We start from the raw sequence: 17,961 nt of genomic DNA, 5'->3' as shown, positions 1-17,961 counted from the left end.
GTGTTCCATTGTCCATGTATTGCGCCGGAAAAATAATATAACAAATTATTTTGTCAAAAATAATTTAAGGATATATGTTTTTATGATAATTTACATAATTTTACTTTAACTTTCATGAGAATAAATATAAATATTAACCCCTCTATTTAAGTAATATATAATTTTGTCTTGGGTCTTATTGTCCAAACAATTTAGAAAAAAAAGAGTCACATTTCATTGGATAGAAAATATGAAATGAGAGTATCCAAACCCTTTAGCATTATGTCACCCACATTAATAATCCACTTTTCAACATATTTATTTAATGAGTTAAAAAAATATTTATTTAACATTTTTTTTAAATCACTGCTAAATTAACATTAATAATCCACTTTCTAACGCATTTAATCAAATCATTAATCCAAATTCATATCAATCTCCATAGACAAAACGTGTTCGAGTGCTATTTGTCAATTGAATCAATAGATTGAATAGAATTCACATAAAAAAAATTCAATTAACAACAAAACAAAACGAAACGGGTGTTCAAACGATGATGACGAGGGTCTTGTAATTCTCTTTGGTAGTACGAGATATATCGTAATCTAACACTGATGATAGATTCCTTTTCTTTATTGCCTTTTGTGTGTGTGTGTGTGCGCGCGGACAACAACACAAGTGCTGCACCTCTTTTCTCTTCTTTCACTTTGAACAAGAAGGAGAGAGTGAGAGGAGTGAGAGTGTATCTCCACACGGCGGGAAACAAAAATTATTTGGGCGAATAACCCTCTCCCTCCAAACCAAACACACATCACACCATCACCACCCTTTTCCTTTCTAATTCTCTCTCGAAAACCCTAACATAACATTTTCATATTCCTCTTTCGATTCCGCTATTCTCATTTCTCACACATGGCAGCAGCGTTCCAAGAAGGTAGCGGCGGTGGCCGCGGCGGCGACGAAGACGCGACCATCGACGTGCACACCACGCGCGGCACTCCCATCCGCTACCTCCCCCTCGACCACCTCTACTCCGCCACCTCACCCTGCCGCGTCACCGCCAGCGGCTCCTCCAACGTCATGTCGAAGAAAATCAAAGCTCGCAAACTCACCCTAACGCATAATAATAATAATAATAATAATAATCATTACAACAACCACGAACACAAGAAAACGACCTCGTCTTCTTCTTCGTCCCTGGCCCTTCCTCCCAAGCCCCCTCTCCTCTTCGTCTACTCGCGCCGGCGCAAGAGGCATTCCCCTGCCGCTGCGACGACGGAGAACGACGAGAGCGAGAAGAGGTTGCTCAAGAAGAGGAAAATTGGGAGCACCGAGTTGGAGAGGTTGGGTGTGGATTTGAATACTGCGATTGGGGATGTTGACGGGCCCAGATTGAGGGAATGTAGAAATCAATTTGGGAATTCTGGTGCTGCTGGGAATGCTAAGTATGGTTCCTTGGAGAATTTGCCCAAAGTGTTGCCCGAATCTCGCAATGTGAAGAAATGGGTCGGGTAATTCTTCTTCTTCTTCTTCTTTTTTTTACTATCTGTATGGTGCTTTGGGAGAAAGTGTTGGGCTTGTAGAAATTGGGGATTGTGGGTCTGCTTTGGAATTTTGTGGGTTTTGAGAAAAAGTATTGCTTGTTTGGACTTTAGAAGCATAAGCTCCGTGAGTTTCAGCTTTGCTTGAATTTCTGCTTCGTGTTTTGTGGTAGGGAGGGAGATTTGTGGGTTCGCTTTGGAATTTTGTGGGTTTCGAAAAACGTATTTATTGTTTGTGGATTTTACAATAGAAGCTCCGTGAATTTGAGTTTTGCTTCGTGTTTTGTGGTAGAGAGGGGAAAAATGAAAAATCTTAAGTTGTTAGATCTCAGTATCTCACTAGCCAAAATGGAAAATTCAGATTCGGAGTATCGGCTTTTATTTAAGTGTTTATTGTTTCTTTTGAAATGTAGTGTTTGTTTGGACTGAAGGAATTAGAGTTTGTGATTTGGTTGATATGTAGGGGGAAAAGAAAATGTTTAGTTCTGTGGATAGGGTTGTGATTTCTGTGTGATAGGAGTTACATGGTTTTTAATTGCACTTGCTGCAGGTTGAGTTTTGATAATGCTGATCCCGAGGCATTTGTTGGATTACGATGCAAGGTTATGTTTTATAACGTTTGTGCTGTATGTTCATTCCACTGAGTTTGTTCATGCAATTACAGTTTTTCAATGTTGGAAATTGTTTTCTGCAGGTTTACTGGCCCATGGATTTAAAAGCATACATTGGCTACGTCAGAAGTTATGATAAGGAAACTAAGATACATCATGTATGGCCCTTAATGATCTAAATTATCACTCTAATATGAATCACTTTGAGCAAAATAAATTGGTGCATCTTTGATCTATGTGTATTTGACAATATTGAACATGTTTGAATTTTCATCCTTTCATTAATAACTATATGCAGGTCAAGTACGACGATGGTGATGAGGAAAATTTAATTATTGCAAATGAAAATATAAGATTCCATGTTTCCTGCGATGAGCTGAAACATTTAAAATTGAATTTTGCCAAAGTTCGTGACAATAATGTCTCTGATTATAATGTTGAAGAGATGCTTGCATTGGCTGCAAGTTTGGATGATTGTCAAGACTTCGAGCCTGGGGATATCATATGGGCCAAGCTAACAGGTTTGTGCTCAATCTTGTTCTGCTGTTCCATTTGCAAATGGTTGCATGCAGAAACCTTTATTTGAATTGATGTCCTATTTTTTAGAATTTTAGTGGACCATGTCTTTAAATAACTTCCATTATTATTTTTGTTGCATTCATTTCATATGTATGCATTTTAAAACTAGTATGGTAAATATTAACTTATATCTGGTATCATACTGAAGTAGACTGGTATGCATTCTATCCCATGGTTCTCAAATTCAAGTATTAAAGTTGAACTTAATATAGTAAATTATTAAGTTATATCTCGTATCATACTTAAGGAGGCTGGTATGCAGTGTATCCTCCTTAATGTCAAAACAAAACTCGCACAACATAGAACAAAGCAGAATATAAGAAATTTTAACCTTACCATTGTTTTACTTCCTTCCTGTAAACTCTATTTTCAGGAGATCACACTATGTCTACTTCAAATTACCTTATTTCTTTATTACTTGCATTTCCGGTTACTATTAGACCTTGTTAATTTTGTAACATCTATAATGCTTGTGTCTTTTTATTATTTTGCTTATTTTGCAGGCCATGCAATGTGGCCAGCTGTTGTTCTGGATGAATCACTTGCTAGCAACTGTAAGGGTTTAAAGATGTTTTTGGGAGGAAGCTCAGTTCCTGTCCAATTTTTTGGCACCCATGACTTTGCAAGGTTTGATATTCTGTGAAAATTAAGAAAAATATTGGTTTGGATGTTTAGTGGGAGATTGTTTTCTTTATACTGTAAGATTCTTTCCTCCTTTTTAAGATGCACTTCTCTGTTGTATATTCTTCCTGTTTTCCAGGGTTAGACTGCAACAGGTGAAATCATTTCTCAGTGGACTTCTTACTGATCTACACTCAAAATGCAAGAAACATAGTTTTATTGAAGGTTTAGAAGAGGCTAAAAGGTAATGTTAATCATGCCTTTTCTTTTCTCTCCATCTGTTATTATATTTGTTACATAGAACATTAAATGCTGTGAACCTTAAAATGTTGCTATTGCAATTTTTTGGACAAATTTTGTGCTAATTTGCATGTTTTCTTTTTCAGCTTCTTGTAGTTTGTCTAATATGCTAGAGTGGCTACTATACAAAATTGCATTGTGGACTATGAATAAAGTTATATTAAACTGAGGAAGCAAGTTTGATAATCTTCTTTTCCTTTCTTATCACCTTACAATGGCTTTAATTTTTTTCAAGTTGTCTAATATTTAAGTAGTTTGGTTAATGACTTGATGTTTTCAGTTTTTGGTTGACCTGTGATATTAGATTCATTCAAATGCACTATATCATATGTGTACTTTAGTTGCTGTGGGTAATTCTTAAGGCATTGTGTGCCCTGCTTAGTCTGCATAATTAAATTAACGAACTAAGCCCTCATTCTCTGTAATGTTGCATTTTGAAATCTCTCTCTGCATTGATACTCAAAATGGAAGAATTTTCAAATGGTTGCTCAAATTTGTTGGTTTTGCAATTATTTCACTCAAACAGATATTTAAGTGAACAGAAGCTTCCATTGGAGATGCTAGAGTTGCAGAAAAGATGTACAGCTGATGGCTGTAACAACGTAAGTGGAGAGGATGGAGGATGCTCATATTCAGGTGATGATTGTTTAAATGGCAAGGGGACTTTGATGGCTCTGGAAACCGTTGAAAATTTTCCATATGAAGTTGGAGACCTCCAAATTCTAAGCCTTGGTAATTTTTCTTCATTACCATTATTTTTTTGTTCACAAGAACTTCATGTTAACCCTTTTTTTTTTACCTGATTAGATCTTTATTTTATTAATCTTGCAACATAGCTATGTTTTCTGATTTCCCTTGTTGATTTCCAAGATAAACATCAAAACTTATGTATTATTCTTTTCATAGGATAGATTGGGTTTTTGGAAAGGCTTCCTTGGCTACATAAATACTTTGTTATTTTAGTTAGTAGTGGATAGCAAATAATGGTTATGAGGAGTTTCATTGAAATCAAACATTGGCTTTTGTCTTATACATATAGAAGAGGCAAAATCTCAAGGATGCAGTGATTCTTGTCATTATCTTTTTGCATGTCAAAAATAGCCATGATTTGACTGCCAAAGAGAAATAGTAAATAAAATCCTATATTCTTATTTCATAACATATTTTGGGGCAAAGAGACACACTTAGATGCAAGCATTCTACTCCAACCAGATACACTCATACACAAAATGCTGCTCCAAACTATTAAAAACTGCCTGATAATATGACAAAACTTATCCTTGCAGAGAAACCTCTGCACTGAGTCACTAGCACAAATACAAGGAGGCTCATGAATCTGCCACAAGGCATTTTATGCTAAACAGGGTTAAGTACCAGTGTCCAAACAAAAGACTTGAATTTTGAGAAGCCTTTTGATACCTGGATATAATTTTGATTCATTGATTTGCATTGCAAGACAATTTGAATCTAACAATCAACCTTGTGATGCCATGTATATAAAACTGTTAATTTGTTTTTAATAGTGAAATGTTTTAGCAACTCCAATGGTATGACACCTTCTTGCTTAACGATAGTGTACAGACTTTTACACTGACATTGGATCAAATTTAAATTCTTTAATATTCTTGTATTCAAGAGTGAACAAATTGTACTGTATAGTATACTGCATTTTCAACCAAAATTGACCTTGTTTCCTAATAAATGCAATGGCTGAAAAATAGTCTCTGGATTTGTTGCATGCATATTTTATTAATTATATATTGGGAAAGAGGGTGACTTCTTTCTTGCTCTCTCCCGTGTTGTGTTACTTCGAGGTTATTGGCATTTTGGCTGTCACCAAATGGCCAATGTAATCATAGGGATGCTAAACTTCCTTTTTTTTCAGGAAAAATAGTTAAAGATTCTGCTTTCAGGGATGGAAGATTCATCTGGCCTGAAGGGTACACAGCAGTGAGGAAGTTTACTTCAGTTACAGGTGAAACATTTATTGTTGTTGTTTGGGGTGTTGACATATCATATTCTTTTTATTGATATACATGTCATATTCTTAATTCTTGTAATTCTGTTTTTTGTTGTTGTTTAGACCCTAAAGTTTCTGCTCCTTATAAGATGGAGGTGTTGAGAGATCCAGAATCCAAACTTCGTCCTCTGTTTAGAGTGACAGTTGAAGGTGGTGAGCAGGTTGGTTTTTACTATACGACTTTTTATTTTTTTATAAGAAATGATTTTGCGCCAGTAGACATTTGTTTCTCTGATAATTTGATATTGAATTATCTAAATTTTATGCTACTATATTATTTTTTGTCAGACCCCCCCCTTTCCCTTAAAGCCCCCTTCCCAACAACCACTAAGCCAACCTTATAACTCCCAACAGTCCCACCAATGACAAGTTATCAATGTTTGGTTGCAGTTCAATGGTTATACACCATCTGCTTCCTGGAATGAGGTATACGAAAAGATAAAGAAAATGGAAAAGGATGCTTCTGAAGGTACTGTTGCTGAAGGTGGGGAAGAAAAGGGCTACGAATCTGGGTCTGATATGTTTGGTTTCTCCAATCCTAAAGTACTTAAACTTATACAGGTATGTTCTTTTATTAATTCTTTGTTTAGATCTGGAACATAAGTCAATAATTTGGAAACTAGTGGAATTAACCTGAAAAAGTTTTAATTTATTCCACAGAAGGAAGACATAGTGAGCTAAGATTGTTTGGTTTTTTATATAGATCAATGGCTTTTTTTTTTTTTTGCTCAGCTATATAGATCAATGGTGTCTATCAGTTAATATTAGCTGATCACATCAAGTAGGATAAGGCTTGGTTATTGTCGTACCAAGTTGACACTTTTGCAGGCATTGCCATTCTACTCATGTGCTTCCCTTCTCTTTACTATTCTGCATCTTTTTTGCTTGTTATTGGCTGCATATGATCATTGCTTAGCTTCATCTCTCTCTCTCTCTCTCTTATGCTGTAATCTTGAGCCAACCAAGTGTTTTTGCTATAATACATGTACTTTTCAAGTTGTGTACCTGGTGCTTAATTTTAACTGAAAGAAATGTTGTTATTTTCAGGGATTGTCTAAATCCAAAATCTCTTCAAAGAACTCAATTTGCAAGTTAGGTTCCAGAAGATGTAATAATAACTTGCCTCTTGGTTATAGGCAAGTTCATATTAACTGGTTTGACCTCGATAAGTGCAATGTGTGCCACATGGATGAGGTACAGAGTTTTGTTTTCCTCTTCAATCCCCTAGAGCCCCTGCTTGTTTTATACACTTGCTTGCTCTTTTGGTGCAGTTTATATTTCTTATTTCTACCTTCTCCTGTGGTTTAAATTCATTCTAAGGAAATAGAAATGTTGTTACCTTTCTTGCTTGTTTGCTTATAATTTTAATCCATGTTTTGCTTGCTAAACGTGAGTTATTTATGTTGTAGGAGTATGAGAACAATCTGTTTCTGCAGTGTGACAAATGCAGAATGATGGTATGGCTTCTGTAAAAAATTTATGCAATCCCCCACAATGTGATACTGCTTAATGAATCATTAAAGCTCTACTACTTTATCCATTTATTGATATTGAACCGTGAATTATAATGTTCACTTAGGTCCATGCTAGATGCTATGGGGAACTGGAACCTGTTAATGGGGTGCTATGGTTATGCAACTTATGTCGTTCGGGTGCCCCTCCTCCACCTTGCTGCTTATGTCCACTGATAGGTATGCTGAAATCTTTTAATATTTATGCTGTGTTAAAGTTAGAATTATATGTCTTTGGGTATTTAATGGAGTTTCTTCTAGGTGGTGCAATGAAGCCTACTACAGATGGCCGGTGGGCTCATTTGGCTTGTGCCATGTGGATACCTGGTTTGTTTGTGTACGCCTTTATTTACTCTTTTTTCTCCTAGTTTGGTTATGCTTACTAAGTGTTAAATTTTTTGCCAGAAACTTGCTTAGCTGATGTCAAGAGAATGGAGCCTATTGATGGTATGAGTAGAATCAGTAAGGTAGGCTTTCATTACTTATTACTCTTTATTTACTTGAGTTTTGCTTTTGTGTTTCTAAGTTTTTTGGCTATGAACATTTTTGTTAGTTTTTCATTTTTTACCAAATTGCTCGTGTCAATGATTTCGTCATTAGTTCAAAATCAGTACCGCTGTAATTCTGTTTGCTTTCCTTTTAATTCTGTATCTGAACAGGACCGCTGGAGGTTGTTATGCAGCATATGTGGTGTGTCTTATGGTGCCTGTATCCAAGTAAGTCATCTGAGTTTTAAATTAAATAGTAGTTTAAGTTGGTCTTTTCTTGGTCAATAGGCAGGTAATTCTTGACAGCTGGAGCACCAAATCTCTGTTGCCTAATCCACATCAAATGATCAAACAACAACCTTGTGTCTAAAGTGACAATCAAAACATGCATGAATTTCACTGTCATTTTTTGAAAAGATTTCATGTGTGTGTATGTTGGGAGCATCAGGTGTGACCTTGAGGGGAGCTACGCTTAACCATACAAATGCACAAGAATGGTCAAGATTATAATTAAGTAAAACCAATCTTGAACATCAATGCTTGATTGTATGGGTCAATATTAGCTTCTTACTCTTACTTGATGTGCACCATGTGTGTGTGTTTATGTATTTTGTATGCATGTATAACACATAATTCATGGGGATTGTCTAGTATTTGTTATATGAAGTGATTTTTTTTCTTATGTCAATTCTTTAGTGTTCAAATAATTCTTGTCGAGTAGCATATCATCCACTCTGTGCACGTGCTGCTGGTCTCTGTGTTGAGGTATTTCTCCTTTCCCCTCTTCCTTTTTTCAATACATGTTTTTTTTTAAGTTATTTTGTTTTAATTGATACAATTTTTAGCCCAAAAAGTATTTTTTTTTCATTTATTTATTTTTAGAATTTTATGATGTATAGCTTGAGAATGAGGACAGGCTGTATCTACTTTCTGTTGATGATGATGAAGATCAGTGCATACGCTTACTTTCTTTCTGCAAGAAACATAGGCAACCATCTAATGAACATTCTGTTGCTGATGATCGTATAGTCCGAGTTTCTGGTCTATGTTCAGACTATGAACCACCGCCTAATCCGTCTGGTTGTGCTCGAAGTGGTATGATATTGGACACTTGTTTTACTAAAACACATCGTCACTTTCATATTGTTTGCTTGCTTAACTTCCAGCAACCAAGAAAAAATGGAAATTATGTTTGGTGACCATTTGCTGTTGCTCTGTCTCTTAATCCATTCTCTTGTTACGTTGCTATTTTATATAAATTCTTGTTCATGTTCAACATTTTGGAGCATACAATCTTTGGCTCAGTTCCAGTTATTCCTTATTTAACATAAATTGAATTGAGTTGCAAATAACATACTTCGATTCATACTGGACTAATGGCAAGGCTAGTCAAATCGCATTGCTTGAAATTGATTTTCTTTTGATTTGATTGGGTCTACAATTGTCTTCTTATTAAACAGTGTTTTTAGTGCCATCTGGAAAGGGAAATAGTAGTGTGCTAGGAGCTGGGTGGCAGAGTAGCTGAGCTGATGTGTAAAAATGTCCCGAGTGGTGTTTTTTTTTTCAAAGATCAATGCCAAGCCACCCATTTATAGTATCTGGCAATATCAGCCAATGAATACATACAGGCAACCTCAATCTGTCATTTTGGTTCAGAAAATGGGTTATTTTGCACTGGTACAAAGGATGCTCTTTTATCTCTTGCTCGATTTCTTAGTTGTCCAGCTTGTTATGCTGTGTTTGGGTTGGTTATTTTAGGTGTGAATTATATCATTTGGTTACGGATGGTTTTTGCATTAATACTTCCAAGGCTCAACTAGAGGCCATGAAGATACATAAATAAGATTGAAGTATGTGGACCACTATTTTATGTTGCTTGGATTGGGTAATGGGTACGTAAGACAAGTCACTTTTTCACTTTGATGAGTTTTGCACTTTTTATATCTTTCATGGAAAAGATTTTGCTGGAGTTTCTCATCTCTGCATTCTAGCTCTCTTATTGGTCAAGGATATGCACTTCTTATTATCTCTATTTGGTCCTCTTAACTTATAAATTACACAACTTATATTTTAAAGATAAATTTATTAAATAAGGACTGGCTATATTCTTGGGCAGAGCCATATGATTACTTTGGCAGGAGAGGTCGAAAAGAACCTGAAGCACTTGCAGCTGCATCGTTGAAACGTTTGTTTGTGGAGAATCAACCTTACTTAGTAGGTGGATACTGCCAGCATGGTTCATTAAACAACCTAGAGCCTTCTGGCAGAGGAGTCTGCTCTAAATTCTTTTGTAGCCAACAAAGGCTGAGAACCTCTCGGATTGACACATCAAACAGCATACTTTCTATCTCTGAAAAATATACGTACATGAGGGAAACCTTTCGGAAACGGCTGGCATTTGGTAGGAAAAATTCTGCTTAATATTTTTTGAAAATGGTGGGGGAATGGGCAATTGTGATTTTTTTGTTGGAAAGTTGACTATTACTGAATAAGGTTGTAATTTGAGATTTAACTATGGAGTTATCCTGTCTTACCATTAAATATTTGATATTTTTAAAGGGAAATCAAGAATTCATGGATTTGGCATCTTTGCAAAGCATCCATATAAAGGTGGAGACATGGTAAAGTGAATATTTTCCATTTGAATTAGCTTCCCTTGAGAGAGCATTTCAACTTTTAAGGATGAGTGTATTGATTTTATTTATTCAGGTGATTGAATACACTGGGGAACTTGTTAGACCACCTATAGCTGACCGGAGAGAGCACTTCATATACAATTCGTTGGTGGTAAGTGTTTCTGAATTATCAAATGTGCTTGTATAGTTGTCTGCCGCTAATTTGTTTGAAAATGACGTGGCTTAAATCAGCTAGTAAAGTTTAATGGTATTCTTAGATTCTTTTCAGCTGGCCTTTTTTATTTTTATTTCTCTCCCTCTCTCTCTCTCTCTCTCTATTTTCTCATTCCCAAGGGGTGCTTGTATTTTCAATATTAGCTTATATTAATTTCAAGTTAATAAATGTTACTGTTGGAAAATCTTCAACTAAAAGAGACAATATATCATGGAACATTTGATCGTCACCATGAACAAGAATGCTTCAACTATTACACCTTCTGTTATGAACAAGATATTTCTGGAATGTTATGTAGGTGCTTAGGAAAGATGAAGTAACTTGTGTCTCTTTCCCTGATGCAGGGTGCTGGAACATATATGTTTCGTATCGATGATGAACGAGTCATTGATGCTACTAGAGCAGGAAGCATTGCTCATTTAATTAATCATTCTTGTGCAGTATGTCCTTTCACACTTAAATTTACATTTTCTATGAATTCATTTATTTCTTGTTAAACATTTCCATTTCAATTAGCCTTAGTTTGATGTATGATATTCACTTGATAGTGTTTTAATGCACATTTTTAGCTTATTATTTGAAGACTGGAGCCTGGAGGATTTCTAATTTTTAATATTGGCGGATTGTATGCTTGAGAATACTTAAGCCCTGTTATATTGTATTGACAAATTTATAGCATTGTTAAATGACTTTTGATAAGATGGATTGCATTATGGAACAGTTTGGTAAGACCTATAAGGCCTTAACTATACATAGTTGCCCCGCCACATGAAAGTAGTCCACAGTAGTCAATTTTGCATGATCACGCTGCTCTAGCAGTGTCTCGTTGTGACCCTCTTCCGTTTCTGTATAGCTTGTTGCGGATCAGTTTTGTGTAGGTTTGCAACTTGTGGCTGTTTTTGTGTGAAATTGTGGCCATCTTGGCAATTTTTCTTCCCACTAGTGAAAGTCCCTCTTCTCAGTCTTCTGGCCATCGAACGGTGTCGTTTGGTGCTAGACAATTTTGTAATTTTGTCCCAATTTTCATTTAATCTGATCTGAAACCCTACTCTCATCCTTGCTTGCCCTGCCCGTTCAGTAAGGAACTTCAGACCTTCTCTCTGCAGAAGACCCAACTTTCTCTGGCTAGAGTTCTGACATCACACAGCATTTTCCAGCCACTTCTGGCTGACTCCTGACTTGTTCAATATTGCTCTGTTTTATCCTCTATTGTTTCTCCTCTCAAAGTTTGTGAATTAGGCCTTTTGTGTTTTGTTCTGTGCTCTCCAGTTCTTCTAAGCTCTACCCTTCAATTTATTTTTATTCTAATTGGGTATGAACATCCCATTGATTAACTTTTTTTCCCAACAAATATATGTGCGTGGCATAATTTATGTAATGCATACCTTGACTTCAAAATACAAGTCGTCTTGCTACCTTCTATACGGCTGCTCTGCGCCGCTATATGGAATTGACTACTATGCTTTTGAATTTGACATTAGTTTGGAAATACTGCAATTCAACTTGTTTATTTACTGAAGAATTCATTCAGCCTTATTTTGGTTGCTTAAGAAAAAAATAATTGCTTATAATTTTTGTTCGAGTGCAGCCAAATTGCTATTCCAGAGTTATAAGCGTTAATGGCGATGAACATATTATAATATTTGCGAAGAGGGACATTAAACAGTGGGAAGAGCTTACATATGATTACAGGTTTCCCCCTTCTCCAGATGAGTATTGATACGTGCACAAAAAAACATACAAAACTCACTTTTGTATTGGTTTTAGTAGTGTGTAGACTACACTTAGCAAATATTGTATTTCTTTTTAATTTAATATTGTGCTAACTTTATTTAATTTATGTGACAGATTTTTCTCAATTGATGAACGACTTCCTTGTTACTGTGGCTTCCCAAAGTGCCGAGGTATAGTAAATGATACTGAGGCAGAAGAACGAGCTGCTACCCTATATGCACCACGAAGCGAATTAATAGATTGGAGAGGAGAATGAGGTAAGCAACCGTGATCTTTTTTTGTCTGTCACCTTTGGTCTATATTAAACTTTTAAAGCACCACTTTTATTGACATGGACTATTCGGGTGGGCTGAACATGTTTGCTTCGCATTAGCTCTTTGGAGTAATTTGCTCATGCTTGTGCATGGTTACACCATACATGATTTGTAGGTGGCAGGGTTTTGTTTCCTATTGTTTTTAATTTTAATATAGATGGGATATGTTATTAAGGTTGCATTGTTTCTTGTATTTCATGCAATGTTGTTAATGGCGGATGGCGGTACATGGCGGAAAGTCAAAAATCCGCCATAAAAATATGACGGATGGCGTAGCGGCAAATGACAGACGTCATGGTGGACAAATATATATATGTGTGTATATATATATATATATTAACAAAACAATAGATAAAAAATAAATCTAAATAAAAAATTTAAAAAACAATGGATTGCATTCAAATAAATTAAAAAAGTTTCATGAGTTCACACAATAACCAACACCAAATAAACTCATTCAAGAGTTCAAAATAGCAAAATGATAAAAGCATAATGCAAAGTGCAAAGTAAAGGTTGAGGCTCTAATCATCTTCTCCAATCCCAACATAATCCTCTTCATTGTTATCATAAGGTAGTGGAGCATTTCCCTCTCCCTCTTCTCCATCAGACGCCTCAAAATTAACCATGATTTTTTCTTCTTCAGATAAGTTCAATATCCTCAAACACTAGATCCTCATCATTTTCTTGAATTGTTTTTTGCTTCCTTGATGAAGATCCAACAACCATTGCCTGTTTTTTAGATGTGTGGGCAGCAGCAGCAGTAGGAGTAATACCAGCACTTGTTGGTTGCTTTTTTCCCTTTTTTTTCGCCTAGTATACATCCTACGCTCTCCAACCCCCGAAGCCTCATACACAGTTGCCCAATTTAGTGCATCATCATCTTCAAATACCAAATCATTTCCAGCATCATTATCATCATCTTCATCCATCTTTCCCACGAGCCATTCATTTCACACATCAAAATCATTAAGAGAAATTGGATCAATTTCATCTCTTGCATTATATCTTTGCTTCAATTGTTGGTTGTATTTGACAAACACCAAATCATGCAACTTCTTGTGCTCAAGCCTATTTCTTTTTTTGGAATGAATCTACAACATAACAAATAAATATTGATCTCAATCTCAAATACACTCCAAATATAACTTGACCATCAAAATTAAATAAAAAGCATAGCTAGAGTTTTGTCACAATTACTTGCTCAAATACACTCCAATTTCTTTCATATCCTGAAGCACTGCAAGTCAAACTCAAAATTTTAATAGCTAGCTTTTGCAAATTTGGAGTTTGTGACCCAAACATTTGCCCCAATATGCTACAATACCAAGAGCATAACTTAGAATTCTGAATTGTAACATTAATACGTAAAAAAAAAATAGTATAGTATTTGTCATTTGGTAAAAGTTTCTTACTAGGAGAATGGGTTTTCCTTTGAGCCATTGCAAACTAAGAACCAAAGTGTTCAGCACCAATCTTGTAAAGATGCAACTCAGTTAGAATTTTCTGTTGCACATCAAATTGTGGAACCAACTTCTTAATGCTATCAAACAATCCATTGGTGACCTCAAAATCAAACTCCAAATCAGTGTTGTCATAAAATAACTCTGAATTTAAGAAGTAGGCAGCTGCATGCAACGGCCTATGAAGCTGACAATTCTATCTTTTATCAATAATTGCAAACATATCTTTGTACTTGCTTTCGTTGTTGTTGAAAGACTTATAGTTGTTTCTTTTGCCTTGTCCATTGCTTCATAAATATAGCCCATGGCTGATTTCCTTTCACCATCCAGAAGACGAAGCACTTTGACAAGTGGAGTCATGACTTTAAGAGTGTAAACCACACTATTCCAAAAAGAAGGCATAAGCACTACCTTTGCAGCTTCTTTCCCCTTAGGCTCCTTAGATAACTTGCTTAAGATCCATTCATCAGAAATAAACATCTTTCTAATATTAACTTTCTCTTTGTGGAACCATTCTAAGGTTAGATAAGAAGTGACAAATCTAGTAATAGCATGTCTCACCAATTCCCTCTTGTTTGTACAATTTCTCAACAAGCTTAAGGTACTAGAATGGACATAGATAAACCCAACTGGATTAATTGCCCTTCTAATTGTCTTCCTTATCAAGGGAAGCTTTCCAATGTCTTCAAGCATCAAATCAATACAATGGGCTGCACAAGGATTCCAATAAATATGTTTCGTTTTGTCCTTTAACAACTTACCCGCTAAGACATAGTTGCTCCCATTATCAGTTACAACTTGAACAACGTTCTCTTCTCTAACTTCCTCCACAATAGCATCAAGCAACTCAAAAAACTTTTCACCTGTCTTCACAAAATCAGAGTCATCAACAGACTTCAAAAACATTGTACCAGCTTGAGAGTTAACCAAAAAATTAATGATGCATCTTTGTTTCCAATCAGTCCATGCATTGGACATAATAGTACAACCTTACTTGACCCATTGCTCCCTATGGCCTTTCATCAAATTTTCAGTGTATTCAACTTCCTTTTGCAGGAGTGGAACTCTGATATCATGATAGCTTGGAATGGGCAAACGTGGCCCATATTGACCAATGACTGCAACCATATTCTCAAAGCTTTTCAATTTAATGAGGTTGAATGACAAACCAGCTTGGTACCAAAGCGAGCAATATATTGATGCACCTTCAAGACTTCATTCTTATCCATTGACTCTCTTATGTTCCTTTGCCTCAACATTTCCATTTTTCTCCAATTGATTGCATTTTTGGATTTTTACAAAACTTGTCCATTGGCCCTTTTTTAGTCTCACACTTTGTCTTTGCGGCCAAAGCAGTAGCATTGCTAGAGTCCTCAAACTCATCTTCACTTTCATCACATCCAATTGGTTCACTAAATTCAAAATCTCTTATATTTGGCATATTACCACCACCAGTACTATTGTAAGTGGCCCCACTTTTTTTGTTAGCCATATATCCCTTGAGCTCTTCGACTACATCTGGTGGAGTTTTCTTGCAAGATGCAACGTTACTCGACTTCCCAATCAAGTGTTCTTTGGCTCTCGTTATTCTTCCCTGGGTGATTTTTTCACAGTAATTACAAACAATGGTGTTTGTATCCCCTTCCACAAGTGGATGACAATACTTCCAACCAGGGTCTATCCTATTTTTCCTTGTTGCAACATTAGATGATGGTTCAGCCATTGTAATTAGTAGAAGAGGGCTGAACAATTAAAAAAAAACAGAACCAAAAAATAAAAAAGGAAGAGTGTCAAACTTAGAATAGATGATGGTTCAGCCATTGTAGATAGTAGAAGAGGGCTGAACAATTAAAAAAAACAGAACCAAAAAAAAAAAACGGAAGAGAGAACTCGTCACTGTCGGGTCGCCGTCGCGTTGCCGTCCTTTGCCGTCGCTGTTGCGAATGGGAGAACTCGTGACTTCGAGGTGAGAGAACTCGCATGGTGCTTGTGTGTGTCATGTTGCTCGTCTCATTTAGGATTCCAAACCCAGGGTTGGGTCGGGTCAGCCCAAGACGGCCCAATTTGTCCTTTCTGAAAAATTAAAAAAAAAAAAACGTTTCTTCCGCCATAACCACCATTCTTCCACCACCGTTAAACCTATGACGGCCACCATGGTGCCGCCATTTGAAACTTGCAATGCCACCGCTATTTGGTGGCGTTTTATCAAAAATCTGTCATGCCATACTGCCATGGCGCCGTCATAACCGCCATTTGACAACACTGATTTCATGCGAATGTTAGCACTCAGCAGTGATGTTTTAAAAACAAGATTGATTATTGAACTGGTGTAGACAATAACTAGTTCATAGTTTATTGGTTTAACTGTAGTTGAACTAAATGATGATAATTAAATACCTGTTTTTCAATGTTATACAATATATTAAGTAAAAAAACTGACATTAATCATGAGAAGTCAAGTTAAAAAATTTGAATTTGCGCAGAAGGATCATTGTATGTTGTATAAGATAAATAAATAATAAAAGACTAAATTTTCAAATTTTAAATTAATAAAAAATATGTTGTATACAACCCTTGAACCTTTAATTGTGGTGTCTCTTTTGTCTTGAGTTTTGACATAGCGGGTCATCTCTTTTTGTCTTTGGTTGTATTTCTGAGGTTCCTCTGCATTCCAAGTTTTTCTTATTAGAGTCAACGTCATATTTCATTGAATCTGGTGATTAAATTAGTTCTGCTTTGTTTTCGAATTCACTAGTTTGCTACTTTTGCAATTCATTATTCAGCCATATTTTTCTCCTTTTTATTGATTTTTTGTTTTGCAGATTTTTGACTGTAATATTATGCATGTAAGTTCCTTCTGAAGATGAATTGTTTGTCCAACAACTTCTCTCATGGATTGTACCATTTCCCTGAAAGGACAGTGTTGTACATAGCACATCTGATTCTTCCCATTGTTTCGTCATAACCCCAACTGAGCGGCATATGTTGGCGGCTCAAGGCTTTTTCCACTGGTGTTCTGGTTATAATGAATGGAAAGATGTCACCAAACTTTTTGCAAATGTTTCATTTGAAATTCATTGCCACAATTTCGGCCCGTTTAACTTCAACCAACTTGCTGAGATATTGTAACTTGTCATTGGATAGGTACAGTTGTAACATCAAACCTTCATAAAAATGAAAAGAACCTGAGAATTCGAATGGAAGTACTTGCTGATTGTGTCATTGCCTCCGGAGTTTGGGTATGATAAATGTGCATATATAACTAGTTTGAGTAGTCATAATAGAAGTTAATGCTATGCAAACGAAAAAGTCAATACTTTTGGCTATATGAAACTCAATACACAATTGAGTCATAAAAGTGGGACCAAACATCACAATACCAAAGTGCCTGATATATTTATTATTATTATATTGTTTGTTTTGGGATTGATGAATCATATTCAACCATATTTAGTCTAATGACAAACAATAAGTAGATTAATGATTCATATTAAAAAAAATGGATCTGGGTTTCCTTCGTAGACTTGGTTTTATAAAATAAGTTGAATGAATACCTTGATATATTTCTTGGAAGCTTATATTATGTGGTTTCTTATGAGTTTAGAAATTATGTTTATTTATAATAAATGGGACTTGGACTTGATTGGTAATTGTTAGGCTATGATGTAAGGTTAATTTACCACTCGTGATGATAGACCTTTTTTTTGTGATTTCGTGATGATACTCACGCTTCTATTGATGCTCTGATGGCATTTTACACCATCTAGATTTTTTAATTGAAGAGTGGAGGCTAGATTCAGTAGATCTTGTTCGCATGCACTTGTGTGCTTGAAAGATCAAGATCGATTTATAAAAAATGCTTCAAGAGAGGTATGTACTCCTGGAATTGATCATATGATTTGAGATGTTTTAGATATAAGTTTAATGAAATTGTGGTTTCTGAACTCTTGGCA

General features: G+C 35.7%; 1 protein-coding gene across 1 annotated transcript; it reads left to right on the top strand.

Annotated features, from left to right (window-relative positions):
* The first annotated feature begins 611 nt into the window (after window positions 1-611).
* LOC114422824 (histone-lysine N-methyltransferase ATX1-like) lies at window positions 612-17,232 on the top strand. Its single transcript, XM_028389363.1, has 25 exons — window positions 612-1,490; window positions 2,071-2,122; window positions 2,215-2,289; window positions 2,430-2,652; window positions 3,214-3,337; window positions 3,471-3,575; window positions 4,158-4,363; window positions 5,517-5,606; window positions 5,715-5,812; window positions 6,042-6,212; window positions 6,699-6,845; window positions 7,061-7,108; window positions 7,231-7,342; window positions 7,424-7,489; window positions 7,568-7,629; window positions 7,822-7,878; window positions 8,347-8,415; window positions 8,550-8,745; window positions 9,767-10,051; window positions 10,210-10,271; window positions 10,360-10,437; window positions 10,845-10,940; window positions 12,089-12,192; window positions 12,349-12,491; window positions 16,831-17,232. The coding sequence occupies exons 1-24, from the start codon at window positions 892-894 to the stop codon at window positions 12,488-12,490; spliced, it is 3,267 nt and encodes a 1,088-aa protein (XP_028245164.1). The 5' UTR covers window positions 612-891; the 3' UTR covers window position 12,491; window positions 16,831-17,232.
* The last annotated feature ends 729 nt before the right edge of the window (window positions 17,233-17,961 follow it).

The sequence above is a fragment of the Glycine soja genome, chromosome 8 (assembly GCF_004193775.1).
Source record: "Glycine soja cultivar W05 chromosome 8, ASM419377v2, whole genome shotgun sequence".
Lineage (NCBI taxonomy): Eukaryota > Viridiplantae > Streptophyta > Magnoliopsida > Fabales > Fabaceae > Glycine > Glycine soja.
This window is presented reverse-complemented; position numbering and strand designations above follow the sequence as displayed.

Excerpts from the sequence above, each read along its gene's own strand:
- LOC114422824 (XM_028389363.1), top strand. The coding sequence starts at position 892 with ATGGCAGCAGCGTTCCAAGAAGGTAGCGGCGGTGGCCGCGGCGGCGAC. Across the intron at positions 10,052-10,209 it reads TCGGAAACGGCTGGCATTTG|GGAAATCAAGAATTCATGGA; the intron begins GTAGGAAAAATT and ends ATATTTTTAAAG. Across the intron at positions 10,941-12,088 it reads TAATTAATCATTCTTGTGCA|CCAAATTGCTATTCCAGAGT; the intron begins GTATGTCCTTTC and ends GTTCGAGTGCAG.